The 23,735-nt window shown below is 34.4% G+C and overlaps 3 protein-coding genes across 3 annotated transcripts; 2 read left to right on the forward strand and 1 right to left on the reverse strand.

Annotated features, from left to right (window-relative positions):
- Positions 1-469: 469 nt before the first annotated feature.
- Positions 470-4,814, forward strand: TRIADDRAFT_29621 (uncharacterized protein; the record flags this gene model as incomplete). The annotated part of the gene is made up of 12 exons (XM_002115520.1): positions 470-716; positions 1,065-1,267; positions 1,427-1,504; positions 1,732-1,808; positions 2,388-2,488; positions 2,580-2,685; positions 2,824-3,005; positions 3,884-3,943; positions 4,022-4,110; positions 4,205-4,318; positions 4,442-4,553; positions 4,639-4,814. The coding sequence occupies 12 exons, from the start codon at positions 470-472 to the stop codon at positions 4,812-4,814; spliced, it is 1,545 nt and encodes a 514-aa protein (XP_002115556.1).
- A 3,196-nt stretch (positions 4,815-8,010) lies between these two features.
- Positions 8,011-12,982, reverse strand: TRIADDRAFT_59627 (uncharacterized protein; the record flags this gene model as incomplete). The annotated part of the gene is made up of 16 exons (XM_002115647.1): positions 8,011-8,139; positions 8,209-8,277; positions 8,354-8,419; positions 8,605-8,676; positions 8,768-8,817; positions 8,885-8,963; positions 9,050-9,112; positions 9,195-9,282; positions 9,411-9,443; positions 9,548-9,678; positions 9,763-9,881; positions 9,981-10,106; positions 10,332-10,409; positions 10,951-11,067; positions 12,108-12,247; positions 12,831-12,982. The coding sequence occupies 16 exons, from the start codon at positions 12,980-12,982 to the stop codon at positions 8,011-8,013; spliced, it is 1,512 nt and encodes a 503-aa protein (XP_002115683.1).
- A 5,178-nt stretch (positions 12,983-18,160) lies between these two features.
- TRIADDRAFT_2641 (uncharacterized protein) lies at positions 18,161-20,987 on the forward strand (the record flags this gene model as incomplete). Its single annotated transcript, XM_002115521.1, has 12 exons — positions 18,161-18,216; positions 18,781-18,873; positions 19,179-19,290; positions 19,389-19,464; positions 19,576-19,646; positions 19,723-19,834; positions 19,938-20,019; positions 20,113-20,208; positions 20,338-20,459; positions 20,523-20,596; positions 20,688-20,816; positions 20,946-20,987. Coding segments are annotated over 12 exons (1,065 nt in total), but the record flags the coding sequence as incomplete, so codon positions are not given.
- Positions 20,988-23,735: the final 2,748 nt, after the last annotated feature.

Below are 23,735 nucleotides of genomic sequence, written 5' to 3' on the forward strand. Positions count from 1 at the left end.
AATACTTATACTGTAGAAAGCCCAATACCCCACCTTCTACAGTATTTCATAATACTAATGGCATGAAAGCTCATCTAATCCGCAACGCTGTGTGAATCATAAGATGTTCTGGACATAAGATATTTTAATGCAAGATCGTAGAGATAATAGTTGTACTTGCACTACTAAATAATTGTTTGAATATTCGTAAAATCTCCTTATTCACCATATGTTAATGAGTAAATCAAGAATAAAGCACTTGCCTTGCATATAGTACTGTATTGGCAGCTGAAACTGCTTTAATATGTAAATATTCTAATTATATGGCAGTAGATGATACACACGCCATTATGCAGGGCGTATGGTCATCATCAGTCTTAAGCCCCTGGAATATCGGTGTATTGAGTCTATTTCACGGCCTGTACTCATCAGCTATCTCAGTAAACTAAACTTCAACTCCTCCAATTTAGGTGCAGAAATTGAGTACATCATGACGCTATTTTCTTTTCGTCGTGCTTGGTGGATAGTATTCTTATTTATCTTGACCACGATACCTCCTTCCTTGCAGCATAATCGCGAAAGCATTACCGAAGAGGAAGTAGAACATCACCATCATCTATTTCGAAATGTGCTCATCATTATGTTCGTTCTTCTCCTACTCAATATCTTGACAGCTTGGGTGCTGAGAATCTATCATATTGTTATCGTGCATGAGACGGGACTGGCGATGATATATGGTAAGGAATCTACAATACTTGCAAGAATATGTTTTTCTCTATTAGAACGCCATGTAATCCTATTATTATCACGTGGAGATTTCTACCATGTTTTAATAATAAATATGCAATAAACAGACACTTCTTATTACTGTAATTCCAAGTTTGATTTCTGAAGTTATCTTTACATAGATTGATCTTGATGATTGCAGCTATTATATTATACTTGATTTAAAATCTGTCGATTCAATCTCAAAACAGATTAAAACATAGCTGGTCGGTACACGATGTCCTTCGAGCTAAACATTTGTATTTAAATGCCCTACGTAATTGTAAGCCTAAAAGCTTTACTAAAATATAATTCCACAGGCCTGATAACTGGAGCAGTTGTTAAGTATTCTTTGCCACCTGAGGAGCAAGAAATCTCGAAGGCTTGTATGTTTACTGTGAAGAACGATAACATTCCGGCCATTCTTCATGCAACAATTGATAATAAAACGTGTGCCTATGGATTATTAAATGTTTACGATACCGATAACCCTGATTTACCCCAACCACAACTGGTCGATATGGTAAGTTAAACACTACTACAAAATAAGGCACGTTTAATCTACGCCATGGACGAGAAAATGTTTATTCTTCCATGTATTTGTACTGATGCATGATAGCTTAGTTTGTAACTTGAAATCGGATAAATACTAATAACGATAGTATTTCTGAAATCGAATTAGCTCATCTTCAATTCGGAAATCTTTTTCTATATTATGCTTCCTCCAATCATATTCTTTGCTGGATACGATTTACGACGCGTAAGTAATACTACATTGACTGCAGATTTATAATATTTATAATAATTACGGCATTAATCAATGTTGAAACTTGTTGTTAAAATTTAACTCATACATTAGTTATAATCTTTAATGCTCAACAGAACTATAGAGCAGAGTTGCTTCGGCATAACCTATTTAATGGTAACCTTCAAAATATATCAACTGCCGATATCTGATTTATAACCTAATGCTACATCTGCAAATAGAGGCATTTCTTTCGCAATTTTGGATCAATTCTTTTCTATGCCATTGTTGGAACCATTATTTCCTGTTTTGTCATCAGGTAAGTTAAACATCCAAAGTGTACCTTAGTCTTCTTTTAAAGCCATTAATGAACTACAGTTTGTAGCTAATACATTTAAACTCTTTGCTTCATTTTTTTCGAAAAGACGACGTTGAAACTAACGGAGTTCTATCTGTTTATGATCTTCCGTTGTATAAAAATATGGAGATATTACTGATAAAATTTTCGCAGCTTTAAGATTGTACCGTAAGAATCGAATTAGTTCTATATTTGAATTTACAGCTGGCAAATTAATTGATGAGGCATATTATCCATGACTAGAATGAACCATGTAGATTTCATATACGTACTCTAAGTATGTGACCATTGTATCAGCGCTTACTTAGTATATCGAATTCCACACGTTATCATACAAGCAATATTATTTATGATATTTAAATGGTTTCTATCTATGTCCTAAATGAATCTTCGTAGTTTTTTTTTAAAGTAAATAAATGACAAACAAATTTTGCTAGCAATTTGAGCTAAGATTACTAGTGCTGATTTGTTTTTTGAATATTTACAAGGTTTATAAGCTAGAATTGATCTATTGGATATTGTTGCTTGTTTACCATTTAGTGGCATAATGTATGGATATGTTACAAAAATTTATCCTATTCCTGGTTTTAAATTTGTCGACTGCCTATTATTTGGTGCTATGATTTCAGCAACAGATCCTGGTATGATCTAAATCTTTTAATTTCTATTACCTAGAATACCAGTTCTGAAGTAGCTAATACTTCTTCTAATTGAAAAATTTTTCATTATTAGTCACTGTCTTGGCTATTTTTCAACATTTACATGTCGATTCCAAATTGTATGCCTTGGTCTTTGGAGAAAGTGTTCTCAATGATGCAGTCTCTATCGTTTTATATAGGTAATTAAGTTCCAAATCTATTAATATGGCTTAGGGGAAATTTGATCTTTATAATTGTAAATTGATCGATTAATAACCTAAAGAGGCATATCTAGATCCTGTCAACAGCTATGAAAAGGTTCCGTTATCCTATTTTAGTGCTATTTTAACTTATTCACCTGATATGAGCGAAAGCGAAAATGGTTTTGATGGTGCTGCATTCTTTGAATTACTGCTCAATTTCCTATGGATTTTTCTTGGTTCATTTGGTGTTGGTTGCTTAATGGGCTTATTAACAGCATTAATATCCTACCACGATCATTTTCATGATAAATATCTTTGTGAAATTAGCTACGACTTATTCACTCTATAATATTAGCTAATTCTTGAAATTATTCGAACAAAAATTCTTACTACTATTGCCTAATTTTGGATAGTTAAAGATTAGCATCTCACAAATAATTACAGTTGTAGTGCTATCAATTACTCTAAAAGAATCGGTGATTAGTTATCAGTCACGATATATCATAGAAAATTACTTACTTTCTTCCGGAATTCTTAGGAATGCGTAGCAATCGTTTGTTTTCCTAACACTATGCTTACTAATAGTAGGATTAAAAGAGCTAATTTTAGATAGTCAAGTTATCTTCAGCTAGTAATTATAACTTATTCGATATAATTTATTGAACGCTACTCTAGCAAATAATTTATGTGGATTTGTTCATTTCTCTTTCGATATAGCGATTAATTGTTAATTTGCCTTTCCTTTTGTAGTTATAGTTCTAGCTGAGTTGATACCATTAATTTCATTAAGCTATCTTATGAGATCTACAACAGTAGTAAATATAGTAATACTAGCGTAAAAGTAGTTTCTTAAGAGTAAATGCTATCCTTATTACCTTCATACTGTCCTTACGGATAACGGTATGTATAGGATAGTGAGCATACTAGTACTAATATGATATGTGGTTTCGGTATTAATTTAAAGTATCATAAAGGATAACGGTTAACACAGCATTAAAATTATAAATCCAACCATTCAAATGTTAATGCTATCCGCTTTTTATTATCCACGTAATATGGTTTCAATATATGCAAACTAATGATAGAATGATAAAACTTTTGTTCTAAACATCTTCTTTCGATCTCTATTCGGCCTTAATCATTTTGTAAATTACTAAGCTAACCAATATCAAGGAACATCCGATACTGGAAACAGCCATTTTCATCATCATTTCCTATTTAACTTTTCTCATTGCTGAAGCTTTTCATTTAACAGGTAATTTAGTTTATACAAATTGCTTTTTTGTCTATTCCAGAAGAGCTCGATTAATAACATGACTTTCTTTTCCACCAGGAATTGTAGCCATTCTATTCTGTGGTATTATCCAATCCCATTATACCTATAAAAATTTATCTGCTGAATCTAGAACTAGAACAAAACAAGTTATTTGCCATAGTCGCAAATTTAGAATAAAACTTTCGTTAATTCGTATTATAGCCCCTTTCTTCTTATCATTTCCTTTATTTATTGTTACAGACTATTGAAATGATCAGCTTCCTAGCTGAAAATGCCGTATTCTCCTATATGGGACTTTCATGTTTCGTTTTCCCCTATCATAGATTTTATATGGGATTTGTTGTATTTTCATTTGTATCTTTAAGTGTCTTTTTAGACCTTGTAGCCTATTTAGTGATAACTAACTATTGAAGAACATAAATCTAGTTCCGATTAATCTTGTTGAAAGTTTCTACAAGCCCTTAACCTTTGAATTAGATCGCAATTTTAACAGGTCGCCTATGCAATATATATCCAATCAGTTTCATCTTAAATAGAGCTCGTCAAAACAGGATTGGCTACAGGCTTCAGCACATGATGCTTTTTTCTGGTGAGCCGAGTATTGAATTATCTTACTATTTTAGTATTTTAAAACAGCAGCATAAGTGATAAGGGTTATTTATTTTCGATTATAGGTCTACGAGGTGCTATCGCCTTCGCTCTGGCTATTCGCAATACATCTAGCAAAGTTCGTCAACTCATGTTTACAACAACGGTGGTAATTGTATTTATTACAGTCTTATTTAATGGAGGTACAACAACAATGATGTTGCGGTGGCTAAAAATCAAGTTAGTATTAGATATTGAATGATATATAAGAATTTATTGCAAATTCATTATTCATTTTATTAATTTCTATCGTCATTGTTAGGGTTGGAATTACCCAAGATGAAGATGATGACAGCGAGGTGCTAATAACATTATTTATTAGCTGAACTGTTCAGTTTTAATGTAGAATAATATCGCATTAATGAAGCGAGCTTCTCATGGAAATAATCATTGCTATCATTATAGATTGACTACAGGCAAAATAATGTTTATGCTGCAACATCGTCGAACGCTGCAGATCGTTCACTACTCGCAAAAATGTGGTTTAGCTTGGATGAGAAATATCCTACTCTTAGCTCTAATTTTTATTTATAGTTGTTTATAACAGCCAACTTTACAAAATACAGCAATCATTTTATTGAACCATCCACTTTATTAGATAGCCTTGTCCACGTATTTCGAGTAATTCAGAGTCATTGCCTTAACATCTGGTGTAAGTATTTATCACCAATATTTGTTCATAGAGGTACCAATCCTTTTGAAGGAACTCGATTCCATCAGTGTGGAGTCTGTTTCAAAACTAAGTATGATGAAGATACTGACCGCAATGAAGATAATGATGAAGAAGTAATCTATAAGAATACAAATGATGAGACAAGGATTCGCTTGACCGACGCTGTGGTTAACGCATAACTGTGGGATCTAATAGAGTAAGTAACTGATAGTACCTTTTTAAAAATATTCAAATATTAAGAAAAAATGGCCCAACTATTGCCATTTTATTCACATTCTAGTATCAAGATATTAAGTAAAAGGCGAAATAGCTGGAAGCAAATTTATTTATAGATTGATTGAACTCGGTCAAGGTGAGGACTTCAAAAGTACCATTGGAAATTCGATAACTCGATTAGAGTATGATTCAGGCATTATGCTTAAATTCCATTTCCTACTTCGTTCCTGTTTAAGATATTTGCTTTAATTTAATACTTGCCTATGCATAACCAGCTGAATGAGGTATTTCTGAGTAAGTCTTGTAGTTTAATAATGACCAAGTCTCCTTGAATGATTGCTATTGCAATTCTTGTTTCTGACGAGATTATGACTACCTTCAGACCTCCTTGCCTTGCTAATAAAATCTATATGCATATTGCCATTAAATCGGAAAATGGTGTCATATGTTGCATTAGAAAAAATGGAATGGATTACTCAATTTGGCAGAAGTAATTTCGAAAGAAGGGATTGCTTGATAATGACCATGCCATTAATAGAACGTTATTATAATTGTTTCAATTTTAGATCTTTCCAATGATTAAATGCTTTCTGACGAATTATTCTTTATTAAATATCGTAACTAAACTAATAAATGGCTACAAAATATTCAGCAGTATACATAATGGATTTTCCTAAAAGATTAGTTCTCTTTCATGTAATTTACTAGAAAAAATTCCTCCTTAAGATATGCAACATAACGTGAAAAAAACATTATAGTAGGATTGATGAGCTAAAAGGCAGCCTAAATCAATGATCTAACAGTAAGTTCTTTACTGAATTGCAGACCATTAAACACCTCTATACTAATTTGTAAGCATAAGTAAATGCTATACCATTGCATATTAGCTCCCTATAAGTTGGTCTGCTAGTTAAGTAACCATAATTGATTGCATCTATTGCATGATAGTTAAAAATACATGAAATTGAGCTTCAAGTTCACACTATGTAACTAGGGTGCAGATGTACAGTATAAGAAAGGTATACCATAAATTAGATGAATTCATCATCAATAATAATAATTTAATTTATTCCGAATAAAAAGGTCCCAAGTTGTTCTCTGAAGTCGCGTTATATGACGTATAAAAATAGTTTTAGTTATAGCCAAAAGTTTAGTCTCAATCTGATCTCATAAGACACGCAGAATTATGAGGTAATTTCTATTATTTGGATATAGGGAGAAAAGAAGGTAAACTGTCATACATTAATATGTGCGGTAAATATTAGACCTGTACAATTCATTTCACGGACTTAAAAGTGTTTGTCGTAGTTGATCAACACTATTGTACTACTATAGCTATTGAAATCGTACCTCTAATAAATTCATGTCAAATTTAGTTGGGGTGCGGACATGATTTGCATGCCATAAATTCGATAATTCTTTCTTTTTAAACTAACATGGACCATTATGGAAAGGGTAAGATACATTGTTAGCCAAAGGCGACTAGTAAATTAGCATATGACATGATCTAATAGTCACAGCAGGATAGAAACACTTGAGCAAATGACTTATTCTGATTTTATTGATCGATCATATTTGAATCACTTCGGTAGAATATCCCATATTAAAATTTGTTTGAATACAACACAACATCACAAACATGGATTGTAAGATCATAAAAGTTATTATGTAGATATATTTTATATAATTTTTATGCTACATAAAATTGGATTACAATTTGTCTTAACGTCAAGCCAGCAATCAATTGTAATTTTTATATCGTACTGTATTCGCCTGCGGCCATTTAGTGCATTTATAGACACCTTAATTAAAAAAATAAAGACTTTAAGTATAGTACTGATATCGATACGACTCAGATGATAGTTTCCTAGTGATCGTACCGTCGTAAACTTAAAAGTTATCAAGACAATATCACAGGATATTATTCAAGTTCCATAACTTTGAGAAAAACAACTGTAATCGCAAATGAAATAGCAAAATCAAGACAAAAATTGATAGCATCCATTGTATAATATAATTAATATTTACATATTCCAATCAAAATTTTTGTACTCTGAACACATTCTGCAAGTGATCGTTTAGTATACAGTAAAATAAATTTAATGAATTACAAGTACAAATATAGTAATTAGGTCAAGTTTCCAAAAAAAAGATAGTATTCGCTTATCAATAAATTTAGGATGTCATATCCACCCCTCTATTTTATACCTATCAATACGATCAAAAAAGTATATTACATGCCTCGTTTGCTCTTCTTTTCTAACTCAATTAGCTTAGAGCATAATAGACAATATGTTGCTCACACCGTAGTTGCCTCCATTAGCATATAAAACTGTATATTGGAAATTATGTACCAGTCCTCAAATCAATTTTAGTAAAGTAGTAATCATTATACAAAATAGTGCACACGAGTGAGCGGTGAACTTTTGATAATTACAAGTTCAATTAGTTAGATATATTCCTGATGTAAAGTGAATTGGTAATCGGGACGAAAGGTATCAAGGTAGGCTTAAAATGTCGCTTCCTCAACCGATAGCTGGCCTTCTTGCTCCTTTTCTAGTAGTTTAATTTGAACCTTCAGATCTATGCAAGCCTGACGTTGCTCATGAATTTTCGTAAATAGCTCGTCAAGATGTAGCTGTAAAGTTATTAGTAACAATAGTCAGTTTCATAAGATATCAAAACGCTACAATCAAAGCTTGATTACTTCCAATTCTTGATTCTCCTTTGATAATCGATCATGCAATTCTTGTTGTTCGGCTTCAGATAGCATTTCCTATGAAGAAGTCATAATTCAGAATCAGTTGTATAGAAATATTGACTATGTCTAATGATAGCATTAGATATATTACATCTCCATTCTCTACTGCAGCATCGGAATTCTCCTTTAACTGTTCCGTTAAGGTTGCAATTTCCTCCTGTGGAAGTTAAATACATGAAGTGAAAGAGGTACGGTACATTACGCTAACAATTACGGTATACGGCCGACAAAAAGGCGAAAATATTGCACTTTAAAACAATGATAATCTGATTACATTAAAATCGTTAAAATGGTATGCTGAATAAGACATTTACGACACAGAAACTCTTCTACAGCAAGTACCTTTATATTCTCAATCAATTTCTTTTCAGCATCGATCATCTCTTGCAATTCGTCATGCAACAGTAACAATTCCTGCCAAGTTGAAAAAGCATGGATTGCTTACTGTTAGTATACGTATTTACGACAACTAATAATGTAAGCTTTCTGCTATAGCTGTTACAACCTGGTTTTCGAGCTTGCAAGAATCTTCTGCGATAGGTACTGAATCTAAATCTTGTAAGGCAAATTAGATTCTATTAATCAATATACCTCTGCTAAAAGCTGACTAATTCTTTAATACCGTCTTCTAATTTTTCTTTATCAGTATCCAGTGGCATAGCTTGATCCAAAGATTTAGCTACTTTTGTTGCTAGACGACGCTACAGGCATATTATTGACAACATCATGAACAAATTTTAATAGTGAAAATTCTTAAAATGGCTACAATAATAGCTTTGCAAAGTACCTGTCTAGAAAGTTCCGTAAGCTTTCTTTGAGCAGCCCATAATAATTCTGATTTCTTCTTATGCTATTTATGATATATTTCATTGCATTAGCTGAAGTTCAAAAGCAGAAACTAAAACGTAGCAATAATTTGATTATGAACATACTTCCTTTCCAGACTTTGGTAATTTGCGTAGACTATCATGAAGGCTATCCAACTGACTTTCTACCTCGGCGATGGTTTTATTTAATGACCTGTACATAAGGGCAATAGCTGGTTAACCGATTAGCAGCATTATTTGAAAAAGTTTTATTCGGTAACAATAAATCACACTTAATTATTTAATATCTCTCCTTCTACAGTATTCAATGTTGATTCTTACTCGACAGTTTCTTCAGCAGACTTTTGTAGGCTTCTATCAATGTTTAAAGTACGTCATGCAACATTAAATAACAATAATCAATTCATATAGAAACAATTTCATTATTTTTATCATCCTTTACAACAATCTATACGTACGCTTCAAATGGTATGTCACTAAATATTTCGTCGGCGTGGTTTAAAAAAGCTGTAATTACAGGGGTTGGCAAGTGCAAAGTTGGACCAAGAACGATCACCATATTTGGTAACGTCATCTTGTTGACACTTTCCTAAAGTTAGCATTGGTTTCATTCAAAAATTTCATTCGTTCTATAAACAAGGTAATATACTTGTTTATACCGTAAATGACTTACATTTTTGATAACATTGGCTACATGTTTAATAATCCAGCATATCAGTGTTCGATTAGGAAGGGGAAGTTGTTGTACTAAAGCTTTAATAGGCTCCCAACTGCCGTCTTTGAGTGATATAGCTGTAATCAATGATCGTATAACAATGGTCAATTCTATTATTTAAACCTCTCGCAACACCGGTACGATGGAATAGAAAATTATTGTGGTTCTTTTATTACCCGACGCTTCCTCAAACTTGTCAGATAATTCACTTGTAAGTAGATTGCAAGGTAATTCTCTTAAATATAGTTTTAGTAAACCAGCTACACTATCAGGATCAGCGGTGGAAAAATCGATAGTCCCAACTAGAAAAATAAAGATTTGCAAGAAAGTAAATTAATACTTATACAGTACCATGAGGTTACAATTCCGAATAGCATGGAAAGCGGTAAGTAGTCGCGAATTTTTTTATTTACAAGTGGGATAGTGCAAAAATATTAGTCATCAAGTCTAACAACTGACATGGAAAGAAATTAGTGATAAAATGCAGTGACGAAATGGTTCTAATTACAAGTTATTGAACAAATTACCGCTGTCATACTGAGCTCTATAAGCCATAATTTTCGATTTGGTACCAGATACACGATAGATACCTTCACTATGAATACCTAAAAAGCAATAGAGAAGAGTTAATACAATGTATATTGTGCTATTGACGGCTAACTTTACCATCATTTGAAGAAGCTAGGGTGAATTTGTTTATTAACTTAACAACGAAAATTATTAAGCAATTGGATAATACGCAGTTCATGTTGACCGTAAACAATTGAGAAGAAAATGTAGACAATGTGATATCCTTTTAATTTTGCTATGAGCTACGGTAATCTAATTTAATAGGTGATTGTGATGAATACTGTAACTACATGAATAATATTTATTTATTATACTGATCTACTATTGGACGTCAATTTACTGTCCGGCATATTATATATGATGATGCAAACAATAAAATGATAAGTACAGAAGGCGATTGATTTCGGCCAGTTTGCTATTGATAAGACAATACAACTTTTAAATTAGCTGATCATAATGAATTTTTAATTGGTTGTAATCACATTGTAAAAAAGAATAGTAAGTAGTTGAGAATCAAGATATTAAATAAAATGACTAAGTATTATCGCATAGGGTAGTAGAATGTTCTGTCTTTACCTGTCCTTTCTAGGTATTGAATACATTCGTAAATAACTCGAGGCAGACAAATGTTATGGGTATTGCTACTTCGTTCTATAGCAACTTCTAGCGGTACGCCAAATACTGGTTGAGCATCTAAAAAATAAATAGATGATTAACAAACAGCGTCCATTACTACTGTAGCATCGTTATACTTTTACTACTGTAGTCATGAATACCCTAACATGTCGGTGTTAATTTCATTTATCAAGTCGTCTAATTTACATTATCGCCAGTCGATTACGGACGATTGGCTGATAGGGTAGTTTAATTATACCTTATTGAAGTGATTATTTAGCCAGTAAAAATGCGTCAATTATACCATGACATAAAGTCTAGACTAGACAATATTTTTTTGTCTTGTCTATTTCTCGTATAGCTTGCAAAAAGTCAATCAACCGGTGATTTTGCAAGTGTTCACTTACAGCAATACGATCAGCATCTTAATTCTATACTATGACTCAAGATTAAGATATGGAGCCATGAATGACTGGATGATTGATTAAGAGAGTAATCTACGCATGGAGAATGTTGCTACTAATACAAGGTTGTTGCTTTGTAAATAGTGCACGAACAAGAAAGCTTCTACTACAATTGCTTGTTTAATTGGATCACGGCAAAGCTTTACAATATAAATAGTGCTTATGAATAAATCAACATCATCGATCCTCCTCGTCGTTGGGGCTAGTAGTATCATTTTGAAATGGATTGGTAGTCCGCTGTATTAGTACTTGCAATTACTTGGTATAGCCAGGGACTCCTGTAAGGCCAATTCTTCAAGTCCCTGGTCTAGCTGTGGTTGATTTTGATATTTAGGCGTAAAATGATGTGATGGAAAATGACGTCAGCAATCAAAATGATGCATCGAATCGGCAATGAAACATAAACGGCGTATTGGGGATGTTGTAAACGCTTAAAATAGCGTCCATTTCCACTTGAAAAGTAGAAGAGTCTATATGCATGTCTTGGTCGGAAATAGTCTATGCTTGCATCTTATGATGACAAGTGGATTTGAACTTAGAATAAGAGTACAGTACAGTAGTTGTGTTGATGCGATGTTTTTTTTTGGTCCTTTTATGGCCAAGGGCTAGTTGCTGGGTATTTCGATTACCGTTTAGACGTGAAGAATAACCTACCTGAATTTATTGCTTGAGCGGTTGTAGTATTAAGGCCAGCATCTCCAGGTTTCTTTACTTTAAAGCGGCCTCTCATTAAATTTTTAACAAAAGAGCTGCTCTTCTTGACTTTAGCAGTCTTTTTCTTGCTTTTACCACCCCTATAAAAGATGCAAATGGCAATTAGCATCGATCACTACGCTGTCAGTGAATTGGTTATTATTATCTTATCCTATTTGTGACAAGGGAAATCAACCACAATCGATCCTTGGAAGAGATTCTGTCTCTTTTAGCATTATTTTGATCAACAGTATCGCTATCCATCGTCGCTTGGAAGACGAATGAATCACGACATTGTAGGCCGATGAAAATGGAAGGCATGAAAAAATGTTGACCGCAAGATAAAAGCTGTTGATTTAACGTTAGTCCACCTAGACGATATGATCGACAATACCTCTACCATGATCTATCCATGATGGTTAAGCTAAAAAGAATTGATTTGGAACAATTTGAGTGTCCAAGATAGCGATCGCTGTTGAAAATATTCCTATTTTCAACAGTCGATAGGGGATGGTATCGAGGAAAGAGGAGTCTACCACCTCCCACTCGATCCCAATCTTCTATAGACAAGTATGTCTCTCATCGGGCAACATCGATACTGTATAGACATGGATCACCAACTACTGGGAGAAGCATAGCGCAAGTTTGGTAAAGCAAACGATCCATCGATCGATCATTTCTTACTTGGTGATGGTGTTGCCATCGTCTTCATCATCATCACGAAATTTCACTGCTTCCAATTTGCAGTCTTCATCATCGGAATCCATGGTTAACGTTTCTGTTTCCGCCATTGCATGAGTATGCAGTCTCGATGCACCTTTCCGATTGACAGCCATTTTGCTGCTTGTTGACTACTGGTCAAGTCGGCCTTGGGTATGTCAGTGGTCAGGCAGGTCGATCGACTTGTGCGTCAACCCACCAGCGTTACAGTCGATACTCTACAGTACGCCAGTGGTGCACCGCTAAGGCATGTCGGCAGGGCCGCTGGCGCTGGACACCGTGTAGTCGCTCAAGGCGAGGTAAGATCAAGTAGTCTTATTATGCAGGATGGAGTGAGTTTGTAAGCTTGTAGGGCAATCAAGCACAGTGGATTCAGTCTGCCCTTTCCAAGTGCTCATTGCACTGTAGGCCAAAACGACTGTCGCCTCCACTCTACTAGTCTTGCCATAGTCGTCCATGGCTCTCCTGCTGTGTACTGAGTGGTGCCATGATCCTGTGGTGATGCGTGTGCGTACAGTACATACTGTACTAAAGTACTGTAGAAAACCAGGGCTGTACTGTAGCCCAGGGAGGTCCGCAGTTGGGCTTAGCCTATCAAAACGCCTTTCTCTGCCAGACTATCCTCCATCGAGCAGACCTCTGCAGACAACGAGGTCGTGCGCTGATAGTGCATTGGAAAATGGACATCACATACTGTAGAACCCAACCAAAGTGCCTCAACGTTGCGGCAAATCACCACTCCACGTTCAAAGTGAAGAACCAAGGTGTAAAACATTTGCTTGGTGCAGTTAAGAAGGAGGTAGCAAAGCAAAACACGACGTGGTGCAATATTTTGCAACAGTTCGTGAAATGGGATTGATCGACGAACTGGCTGCTTCCATCAAAAATGATATTGTGCAATAGCATTGCAATCCAAATCGGATACTGCATCAGTGAATGCGCTGACATTGCATTGGAAAATGGACATCACATACCGTAGTACCCAACCAAAGTGCCTCAACGTTGCGGCAAATCACTGCGTGGTGTAATATTTTGCAACAGTTCGTGAAATGGGATTGATCGACGAACTGGCTGCTTCCATCAAGATGATATTGTGCAATAGCATTGCAATCCAAATCGGATACTACATCAGTGAATGCGCTGACATTGCATTGGAAAATGGACATCACATACCGTAGTACCCAACCAAAGTGCCTCAACGTTGCGGCAAATCACCACTCCACGTTCAAAGTGAAGAACCAAGGTGCAAAACATTTGCTTGGTGCAGTTAAGAAGGAGGTAGCAAAGCAAAACACTGACGTGGTGTAATATTTTGCAACAGTTCGTGAAATGGGATTGATCGACGAACTGGCTGCTTCCATCAAAATGATGTTGTGTAATAGCATTGGAATCCAAATCGGATACTGCATCAGTGAATGCGCTGACATTGCTTGGAAAATGGACATCACATACCGTACCAGAGTGCCTAAGTTGCGGCAAATCACCACTCTACGCCAAAGGTGAAGAAGTAAGGTGCAAACATTTGAGTGGTGAGGTGAAGAAGCAGTCAAGAAGCAGGTTGCAAAGCAAAACACTGCGTGGTGCAGTATTTTGCTGCACTTCGTGAAATGGGATTGATCTACAAACTGACTGCTTGCATCAAAATAATATTGTGCAACATCATTGGAATCCGAGTCGGATAGTACATCGAATACTATGGCAATGAAACTTCCATACGTGAAACACTTTAAACAAACGGATTAGTCATCAAGCGTTTTGATGGATGCTAAACCAGGAAGTTGCACTTCATGCTTCCACTTTGGCTTCCTTGTTTAGTTATAGTATGCACCATTCAATTTTCAATTGAATCCAGATTATACCATGAACAGATACCTCCACCCAAGGCTGCAGCTTGAGTGGCATGATAACTGTCCATTTTTCCCACAACTTACTAGAATTTCATTTTCAATTCAGGTCTGCATTCTGATAGGCTTGACGTTCTGTCAGCGAAACGGTAACCAATGAATTTATCCTCCATGAAGAGATTTTATGCTTGTATGAAAGATTCCGCATTAGCATTCATTTCTTCCTTGACTTCTATGCTGAACTCTTTTAACAGAATCTTTGTACGATACTAAAGTGTAGCACAGCAAATAGAAACTATTTTTTATACTACCATACTTCATGCAGCTTAATCTTGCACAGCATAAATGATCTCATTCTCAATTCTTAGGCATACAGCACTAGACGGTAGTAATTGAAAGCTTCTTGTTATAACATCAAAAGCGAGTTAGAAAGTACCGTGTACCCGTATGCCTGTGCAACAATAGGCATGCTACAGTACTGCTTGCTTTCGAATGAATCCATCTCAAATTGAGGATTTACAACGTTTGCATTGAACTATCCGAGAAGATAATGCATTCTTAACAACCTGTAAAACCTTGATGTCGCGAATAATAGTTCAACAGCTTCAAATCTTGGAATCATTTATGACCAAGATTTCAAAGTATTCATAGAGTGCATGATTTAGCACAGTTTATCTGTCAGATCATGGTGCTGACGAGTGATCGTTCAGCAGCTTCAAATCTTCAAATCAAGCTTTTAACCAAGATTTCAAAGCAGTGATGAATCCTAGACCATGGACTACTAAAATTTTGAGTAGTCCATGCCTAGACTTCCACCAGTTCATGATTTAGTACAATTTCTGTACCATCTCATTATGTTACTAACGCGATCGAGTGCTAATACGATAAGTTTTGAAACTGTATAGATGTCATAGATAAACTACAAGACTCATTCTTCAGATAGGATAGCATAACCTCTACTCAAAAGTCAATCAAACTGAAGGATCCTCAATATCAGTAAAGCACCGTGGTCAGATTCATAGAACGACTAAAGTTTCTGCTACACACTTAGCCTAGAGGAGTAATTGTAGAAGGGAACAAATGGGAATACGTTGCCCGCGTAAGATAAAGCGACACCATAATAAAGTTAAGTTAATCCAACTGTGATACCCAATGAATGATCCATCGCGCTATCATCTGTTTCCAAGAAAAAAGCCAAACGCTAGAGTAAACTTCAAAGCAACCGAGCCTATTGATCATCAGTATGCGAGCACTTTACTGCATTCATAGCTAATCAAAATAGGGGCTTGCCCATTCCATCGGTGCTCCATTGAACAGATTAAATTGAAGTAACCCTAATTTTAACGAGTCCAAATAGGCTTGCAAGATTGCAATTATGCAAATGAGGAGAGTATGCTAGTAGGCATCCAATCAGATACTGCTCGAAGCAAACACAAACATATTGCCTTTTTTATTTCAAGGCCATCGTTTGCGGCCAACTGTCTTGCAGACAATCTCTCTATTGTTGATCTCATGTTTACGACGTTGGGTAGAATCGTCGAATGGATAACGCATTATTCGAGGCATGAATCATTCGGTCAGCAATTAAAAAGATTCTTCCTGTTGTACAACTTAAACCATTTTCTACCATTACATAGGAAGCTGCTGGCCGATTGTTAAGGAGACAATTTCTGAGAGTTTACTGCAATTAGCTACATTAGACCATCAGTGGATCAAGACTACACGTAGTAACTTGATTGCTATCAATCCCTTTGAAGAATTACGTAACTATCAAAATAAAATAAAATAAAAATTAATTCCCTCATCGTTTGTAACCAGATCGCGACTGGCCTTTCTAGGATAGCATGAAAGCCATCACGTTTAATTCTCTCCTGCTGCTGTTTGCCGCGGTTGTATTACTTCATTGTATGGCTGTCGTTCAATGCCAGAGTGAACATGGTAGCCAAGATACTCATCAGACCAGCCATGGATCCAATCAAACGGATCATTCAACCGATGAAGAAGGCCAAATCCGCGTTGCTGGATTTAACTTTGTCCATGTCCAGACACCGTTCATTATCTCAATATTTATAGCTGTGATCATTATTTGCAAAATAGGTAAAGTGTGTTCATCGACCTAGCTAAGAGCGTAGATACTCTGCCATACTAGATTGACAACATGATTGGATGCGATGGTCCAATTCTAATCAGGAATGGACGATAGAGCCAACTGTGATTTATCGTAGCTATTTGTATGAGTAAACATAAACATTCTATGCGGTATATTTCTAACTACGCTATTGAAGGTGAAGAAAATGCGACTTTTCAATCGAGTGAGAGTAAATTGACCTTGGTGCAGTAGAGTTAGTGTCAGTAATATACCGTGGCATAGAATGAATTCTTCATCACTTGATAATCTACAGTATATCACAACCTGACTATCGTTCCCCATCTTAATTTTCATAAATTTCATACGACTATGAGTCATTCACGCCTTCAAAAACTTGAAAATATCGTATCCGTATATCACAGTTTTACTATATATATTTCCAAAGTGCTATCTTAAACATTCAAATGATGTTGAAATCATGCATTCGAACAATTTTAATCCATCTTTCGATCGAATATTTCGCTAATGACTTCATATAGATTTATTGATACGCCCATCTCGAACATTCATATGGATGACATCATTTCAAACTATAGTTGATGATGGCCCCTAACTCATTTTTAGACTATCTGCAGTATCGCCATTGTATCTGTTGTAAATTGAAGTGAATAGTATGATTCATTCCTTAGATACACTTTGCTGCTTTCCGTTTCCCTAACCATTTTTTATTTTTATTCTTTTGCTAATTGGCTTGTAGTCTTCCATCGATCAGAGTTCCTAACTTCAACTATTCCAGAATCTGTGTAAGTACCGGTAACTGTTTGACTGCCTATTGCATATATCAATGCATTTCAAGCTTTCTACTACCAATCTTGATACATCGATGGACCTGGCTGCAGAATCTTTCATTTTGTATCAGCTACTAATGCACTACGACACCTTATACTATGATTATTATTGATTGTTGATAAATTAGACTACTAATCGTCGTTGGCATAGCTATGGGAGGATTCCTATCGTAAGTTACTATAGCCGCTTAATGGAGAGGATATTAAATGAAATGCAATAACTTCAATAGCTTAAATCACGACATCGAGCAGTTTCTGCTAAAATAGAGACTGGCACACACCTAGATGGGGTTCATATCATAAATGGAATGCCAACACTACTATCTTCACAATCTACAAGTTAAATTTGTAACATTACGATTACCTTTGCTTGTTTGCAATGAGTATATCATCAGATGCGAAATAGAGACTTACAATGGAAAATATTGTCGCCATTGGTTGTAATATCTTCTGTGTTTGGGTAAATTCAAAATTCAACTAATTAATTGACTGATCTGATGCTTAAACAGAGCCTTCAATGTACAATATTCCTTGGAAACAACTATTTTCTTTCAGTTCCTACTACCGCCGTAAGTATGGATTGATAGGTATTAGATATTGCTTAAAATGTAGCATCCATCAATACATGCGAGTATTATACTTAATTTATTTAATATTCGTAAATCAGAATTTCTCTACCCTAATTGACCTAATTTCAGTACGTTCTAGTACTAATCTATGGATTTACTGCAGTAATGACTCCGACTTAAAGTAGACGGTCTTTCAGAAATACACTCACTAATCTATCATATCTTCACATACTCAGCATCGTCTGTAGCATCTGTTAAAAGTACTTTTTTAATTTTTGATGATGGATTGCTGCTGCAATAATTAATATTATTTCCAACTTGAATCCTACGACAAATAATTTTAAGGGCCAAATCATACTCACAAGATAGCTACAGACTTGCCCTAATGTTTAAATTTTTTTATCTGACCAGAACAATTGTTTCTAACATTTTTCCAGTTTAACTAATACTACTTCTGTAGAACATTGCTTAGTACGAATTCACCTTCAGATGATAAAACCCTCATGGTGACCAATGTATATATATAACGACCGTAAACTGACATTTCTTTATTAATAAATCTAGAATCATGCTGGAATCTGGATATTTTCTATATAACAAAGTCTTCTTTAGCAATCTTGGCACTATCTTATTATTTGCATTTATTGTAAGTTATTGGTCATATTAAATCAGCAATAGTCAATGCTTATCACGTTGAGTTTGCTTACTATTTCTCGAAACTAAGTTCTATCATATGTTTGATCATATAGGGGACTTTATTTAATGCAATGGCAATCGGTTCGTCCGTTATTTTGAACTTATCGGTGCCATTATCTATTTTGTTTTTAATCTATTCTAAAATTACTCCCTAAAAAATAACTTAGTTCTTGGAAATTAATATCGGATTACAGTTTATTTTTTTTGTGATTTATGTAATTCTTACCAATCTCGCAATTCTGTAACTTATTTTAAATTACAGGCAGTTCGCTATTTGGTTGTGTTGTTGGTGGCTTAACAGGAATTGCTCCTAGTAACATGACTTACCTGCACAGTCTGGTATTTGGCAGCTTAATTTCTGCTGTAGATCCAGTAGCAGTAAGTTCTCTGTTATGCATCATCGTTTCATCGCTTACATTGTACTCTAGCTATAGTTAAATTACTTATTGCATTCTTTCAATTCATTCCATTTTTAGGTAATTGCAGTATTTGATGACGTCCACGTCAATGAGCAGTTATACTTTTTAGTATTTGGGGAATCATTACTTAATGGTATTTTTTGTCTGAATTTTATTAGAGTAACACGTTAAAGCTTTTCAAATGGATCAAGTAATCTTATTGTCTGATACTATGTTATACGTCCATGTTAATTTATTCTTCTAGATGCTGTTACTGTGGTACTATATAAGTTAATGTACGCATTAAGCCTTTTGCCTACTATCGAAGGCGGGATGGTAAATACGTACCAAGAACTGATACCATTCTTACACCATTCTTACATTCTAATCTAACTATATTTCTTTCTACTAGGTTGCTCTCGGCATCTTTTCCATGTTTGTTGTCAGTATCGGTGGGATTGTTATTGGTTTGCTTTATGGCATGCTGGCGGCATTTTTCACTAAATATACTCGCCATGTTGAAAGTATATTACAGTTTGCTTATTTGCATTATATAAGTCAAATGCATCTAAGTATTAAGTTCACTATTTCCTAACCAATCCTTCCGCTTGTGTGCTTTACTTTCAGTCTTGGAACCAATGCTTATCCTTGTGATTGCTTATATGTCTTACCTTACAGCAGAGATGCTTGAATGGTCCGGTATCATGAGGTAAAAAATATCTAAGCTCCTTGACTTCTCAATTGCAAAGACTCATGATAATTGTCTAACAAATTTCTCAATACGCATTATTTAATATCGTAGTATTGCAACGTGCGGGCTAGCTTTAAAACATTACGCTGAATCCAACATAACTAATGGGTCACTTATAACCTTAAAGTACTTTCTAAAGTCATTAAGGTAAAGTAAACGAATTGATCACCTGTTTATCTTAATTATTTACTAATGTAAAAAGCCCCTGTCTAGCGTAGTCAACAGACACAGTACTCTGATATAATTATTGTTTCCATTGTAAATACTTTCATTTAGCTCTAGCGCGGAATCTATTATTTTCTTGTTCCTTGGTCTATCATTATTTAAAGTTAAACATCATTGGGATATTGGCTTTATTCTTTGGACTCTATTGTTTTGCCTAGTATTCCGAATTTTGGGTAAGAAAACCTAGTATCTTATTCATAGATACTTTTTTCCTGAATTCATTTCATCATATATAGGTGTTGTGATCTTTACGTTCCTGGTCAATAAATATAGACACCATAAAATTGATATCGTTGATCAATTTATTATGGTAAGATTTATATAGAAGCATTGCTCTACATTATTTTGAATTCGAGCTAATAGAAAGGAATCTAAAATTGAATCTCTTTGACCGACGTTAGAGTTATGGCGGACTTCGAGGAGCTGTAGCATTTTCACTTGCTGTCTTGCTCAATCATGAGAAAGTGCCAGCTAAAGATCTAATGACTACGACGGCTTTAGTTGTCATTCTATTTACTGTTTTTATACAGGTAGAGTCCTTTAACTGAGTAATATCAACGAGATACCATCATCGATATCGTATTTATTGATATATCATGAAGTACTACTGTAATAACAAAGATAAATGGGGTTTGTGTAAAACAATTTCTTAATTGTAGGGTAGCACAATTAAACCTTTAGTTAACCTACTACACGTCAAGAGGAAAGTGACCAAGGATTTTACAATCAATGAACAAATCCAACTTGATGTAATTTTCATTCACATAATGAAGTATTGTATTAACGAAATTAACAGTATTTTTGTAAAGCGAAACTTGCTTGATGAGAAAACAATTCAAGCATAAAGTTATATTTCTTCTAGGTATTTAATCATATTAAGGCAGGGATAGAAGAAATTACTGGCCATTATTCTGACAGTTCCTTAAGGGTAAGAAATGAAAATACATCTATTTATTGTATTATCAAAATTTTGGAATGTTGGCATGCTAGATTGTAATCATTAAGTTACACGATCTAAAATTAGTTTTACTGTAACAGTAGAACAAACATGTAAGACAAGAACTTTACGAAATGAAATCTTTGATAATATAACTTATAATACCATAAAATACCGATGGCGCTAGATTTTTATATTTATGCTTACGTATTTGGACTGTTTACCAAATTACAATAATATCATGGAAAGTAAATACATGACTTTAAAGGGAATATATATCCTATAAGCGTATCAAAGCCTGACGTAGCTTTGCATCAACAACCTCGGGCTTTCGCAGTTACAATTTCACAATTAAAAAGCAATCACCTAACTATAAAGCATTTATTTCAATTTGATGAAATTATTACATGCAAGCCTAAAGCCAATCAAATTACATCTTGCATGACTGATGAATGCATAATTATGACCATTTCCGTAATAATTATTTTTCTTGTTTATTATGAATGTCATGAACAATTAATTTACCTATTTTTTTTTTGGCTCTTCAATGGTCTACAGAACATATGGAATTATTACGATGATAAATACTTTAAAAAGCTTTTGCAACGAAATCCTGAATGTGGAAATTTCGACATAGTCCACCACTACGAGAAATTGCTTTATCAGTGAGTTTGATTAGCAGAAACCTATTTAAATTAATCAATTAAGTATTGGGTATTATTTAATTCCAGTCTTTGCGCTTCTAAAATGTACTTAATTATAAAGTATGAGTTTCTAATGCAGAGACGCTGCTAAGAAATTAATGAAATCGGTCAGAAAGGGAGGAACTGAAGAGTAATTTTACCTGCATTTTTATATAATTATATTTTCAGTCTATATTATTCCCTTACATCAATAAAATTATTCTTTCTATATTTAATCTCAAATTGAAAATGTTTAACGAATTTTTATATTTCTCTTACACTTCTCCAATTAACTGGCCTACACGATAAACAAAATGATAGTGAAGATGTTCAGATAGCATTAGTAAGTATTCAATTATTATTGAATTTCATTTGGTGTTGCGGATGGCAGCATGATTTCTATTACTGTGACTTTACAGATGAGTTTACAGAGTAATCCAGAGGAAGAGCCTCGGAAACATAAACCGGAGAGTACCATGGTGGCTAGTAAGCCTGAGCAAGCAAGTTCATCAACAGCTCCAGGACAGAGTTCTCATACGGCTGTGACTGTTGAACGGCAGCAATCAACAGGTGACGTATTAAGCGTTTAAGCGTGTTTTGAAGATATCAATTATTAGTTGGAAATACCTTACGACTTTCATGTATCGCTATCTTTTACAGGATCAGAGGTCAAATATAGAATGAAAAGAAGAATATCTACAGAGGTTAGCAATCAAATTCAGTTAAATCTTATGATTGACCTCGTCTAACATTTTTACACTTAGAATTTATACAATGCTGTCCATATTGAATAAAAATTTAAGGAACAACCAACTTTACACTGAATCCTTAATTTAATTGTGACCTTTTTTGTTGCAAAAGTTTGAAGGTAGATACAACTATGGCAGGAGTAAAAGTACTGAAGAAGCAGCTCAAAACCAACTGAAAGCTAGAGAACGCTGGAGTATGATCTATGCCAAAAAGATAGATATCGTAAATCAAGTAAAAACCTATGAAGTGTCTGTAACATCAGCAGCTCCCACGAAAACATCCCATGATACTTACGTTTAATCAGAAGTATCCCTATTTACAACGACGATATAATTATAGAATTTATGCCAATTAAAGGTATTGAACGCTGATATTGTTTAAGAGAACGTGGTTATAATTGTGATTTCTACCGTTAGCCTTGTGCATAGAGACTGCATAATGCCAGGAAGATTGCAAATTATTTTCGAATATATTTACGGCGAGCTTGTCATAAATATATGGATTTGTTTTAAATAGCTTTAACATATGCATACGTAGACATACGTAGATGTGGATTTGTGCTTTCTATTTAATGCAATAACTGAGATTAGGCTCCTTATTCAGAAAGCTAGCTTATTTTTACGAAAGGACTGCTTCACACTCATTGTTGGCAATACAAGTATGTACAGCTGCTATAAATGCATTTAGATATAAGATAATTGTAGCGTGCCTTTAAAGGATAAGTTATTGTTTTGATCAGTGTTGCTAATACTGGTTTTGATACCTAAAACTTGCTTAAATCAAGTTATTTGGTATGTATGTTAATTGTGATATCAAAATGATGTGCTTTATTTTCTACAAAAATTATAACGTGGAAGATACATGTCAGCTTGTAAGATACACGTATAAATTGAGAAAATTTAGAACTATACATAACCTTATTAGTCTTTCACTCTAAAATTCTAGCGTAAATTGCGTTTCTAACAACCATTTAATATGGTATACTATAATAGTTTTTTTTCAACTTTAATTCGGCCTAGTTTAGAGTTATACTAGTATCGCTATAATATCGTACCGACATGTGGTCAATTTTAAATCGA

Source organism: Trichoplax adhaerens, genomic scaffold (assembly GCF_000150275.1).
Source record: "Trichoplax adhaerens TRIADscaffold_11 genomic scaffold, whole genome shotgun sequence".
NCBI classification, from domain to species: Eukaryota; Metazoa; Placozoa; class Uniplacotomia; order Trichoplacea; family Trichoplacidae; genus Trichoplax; species Trichoplax adhaerens.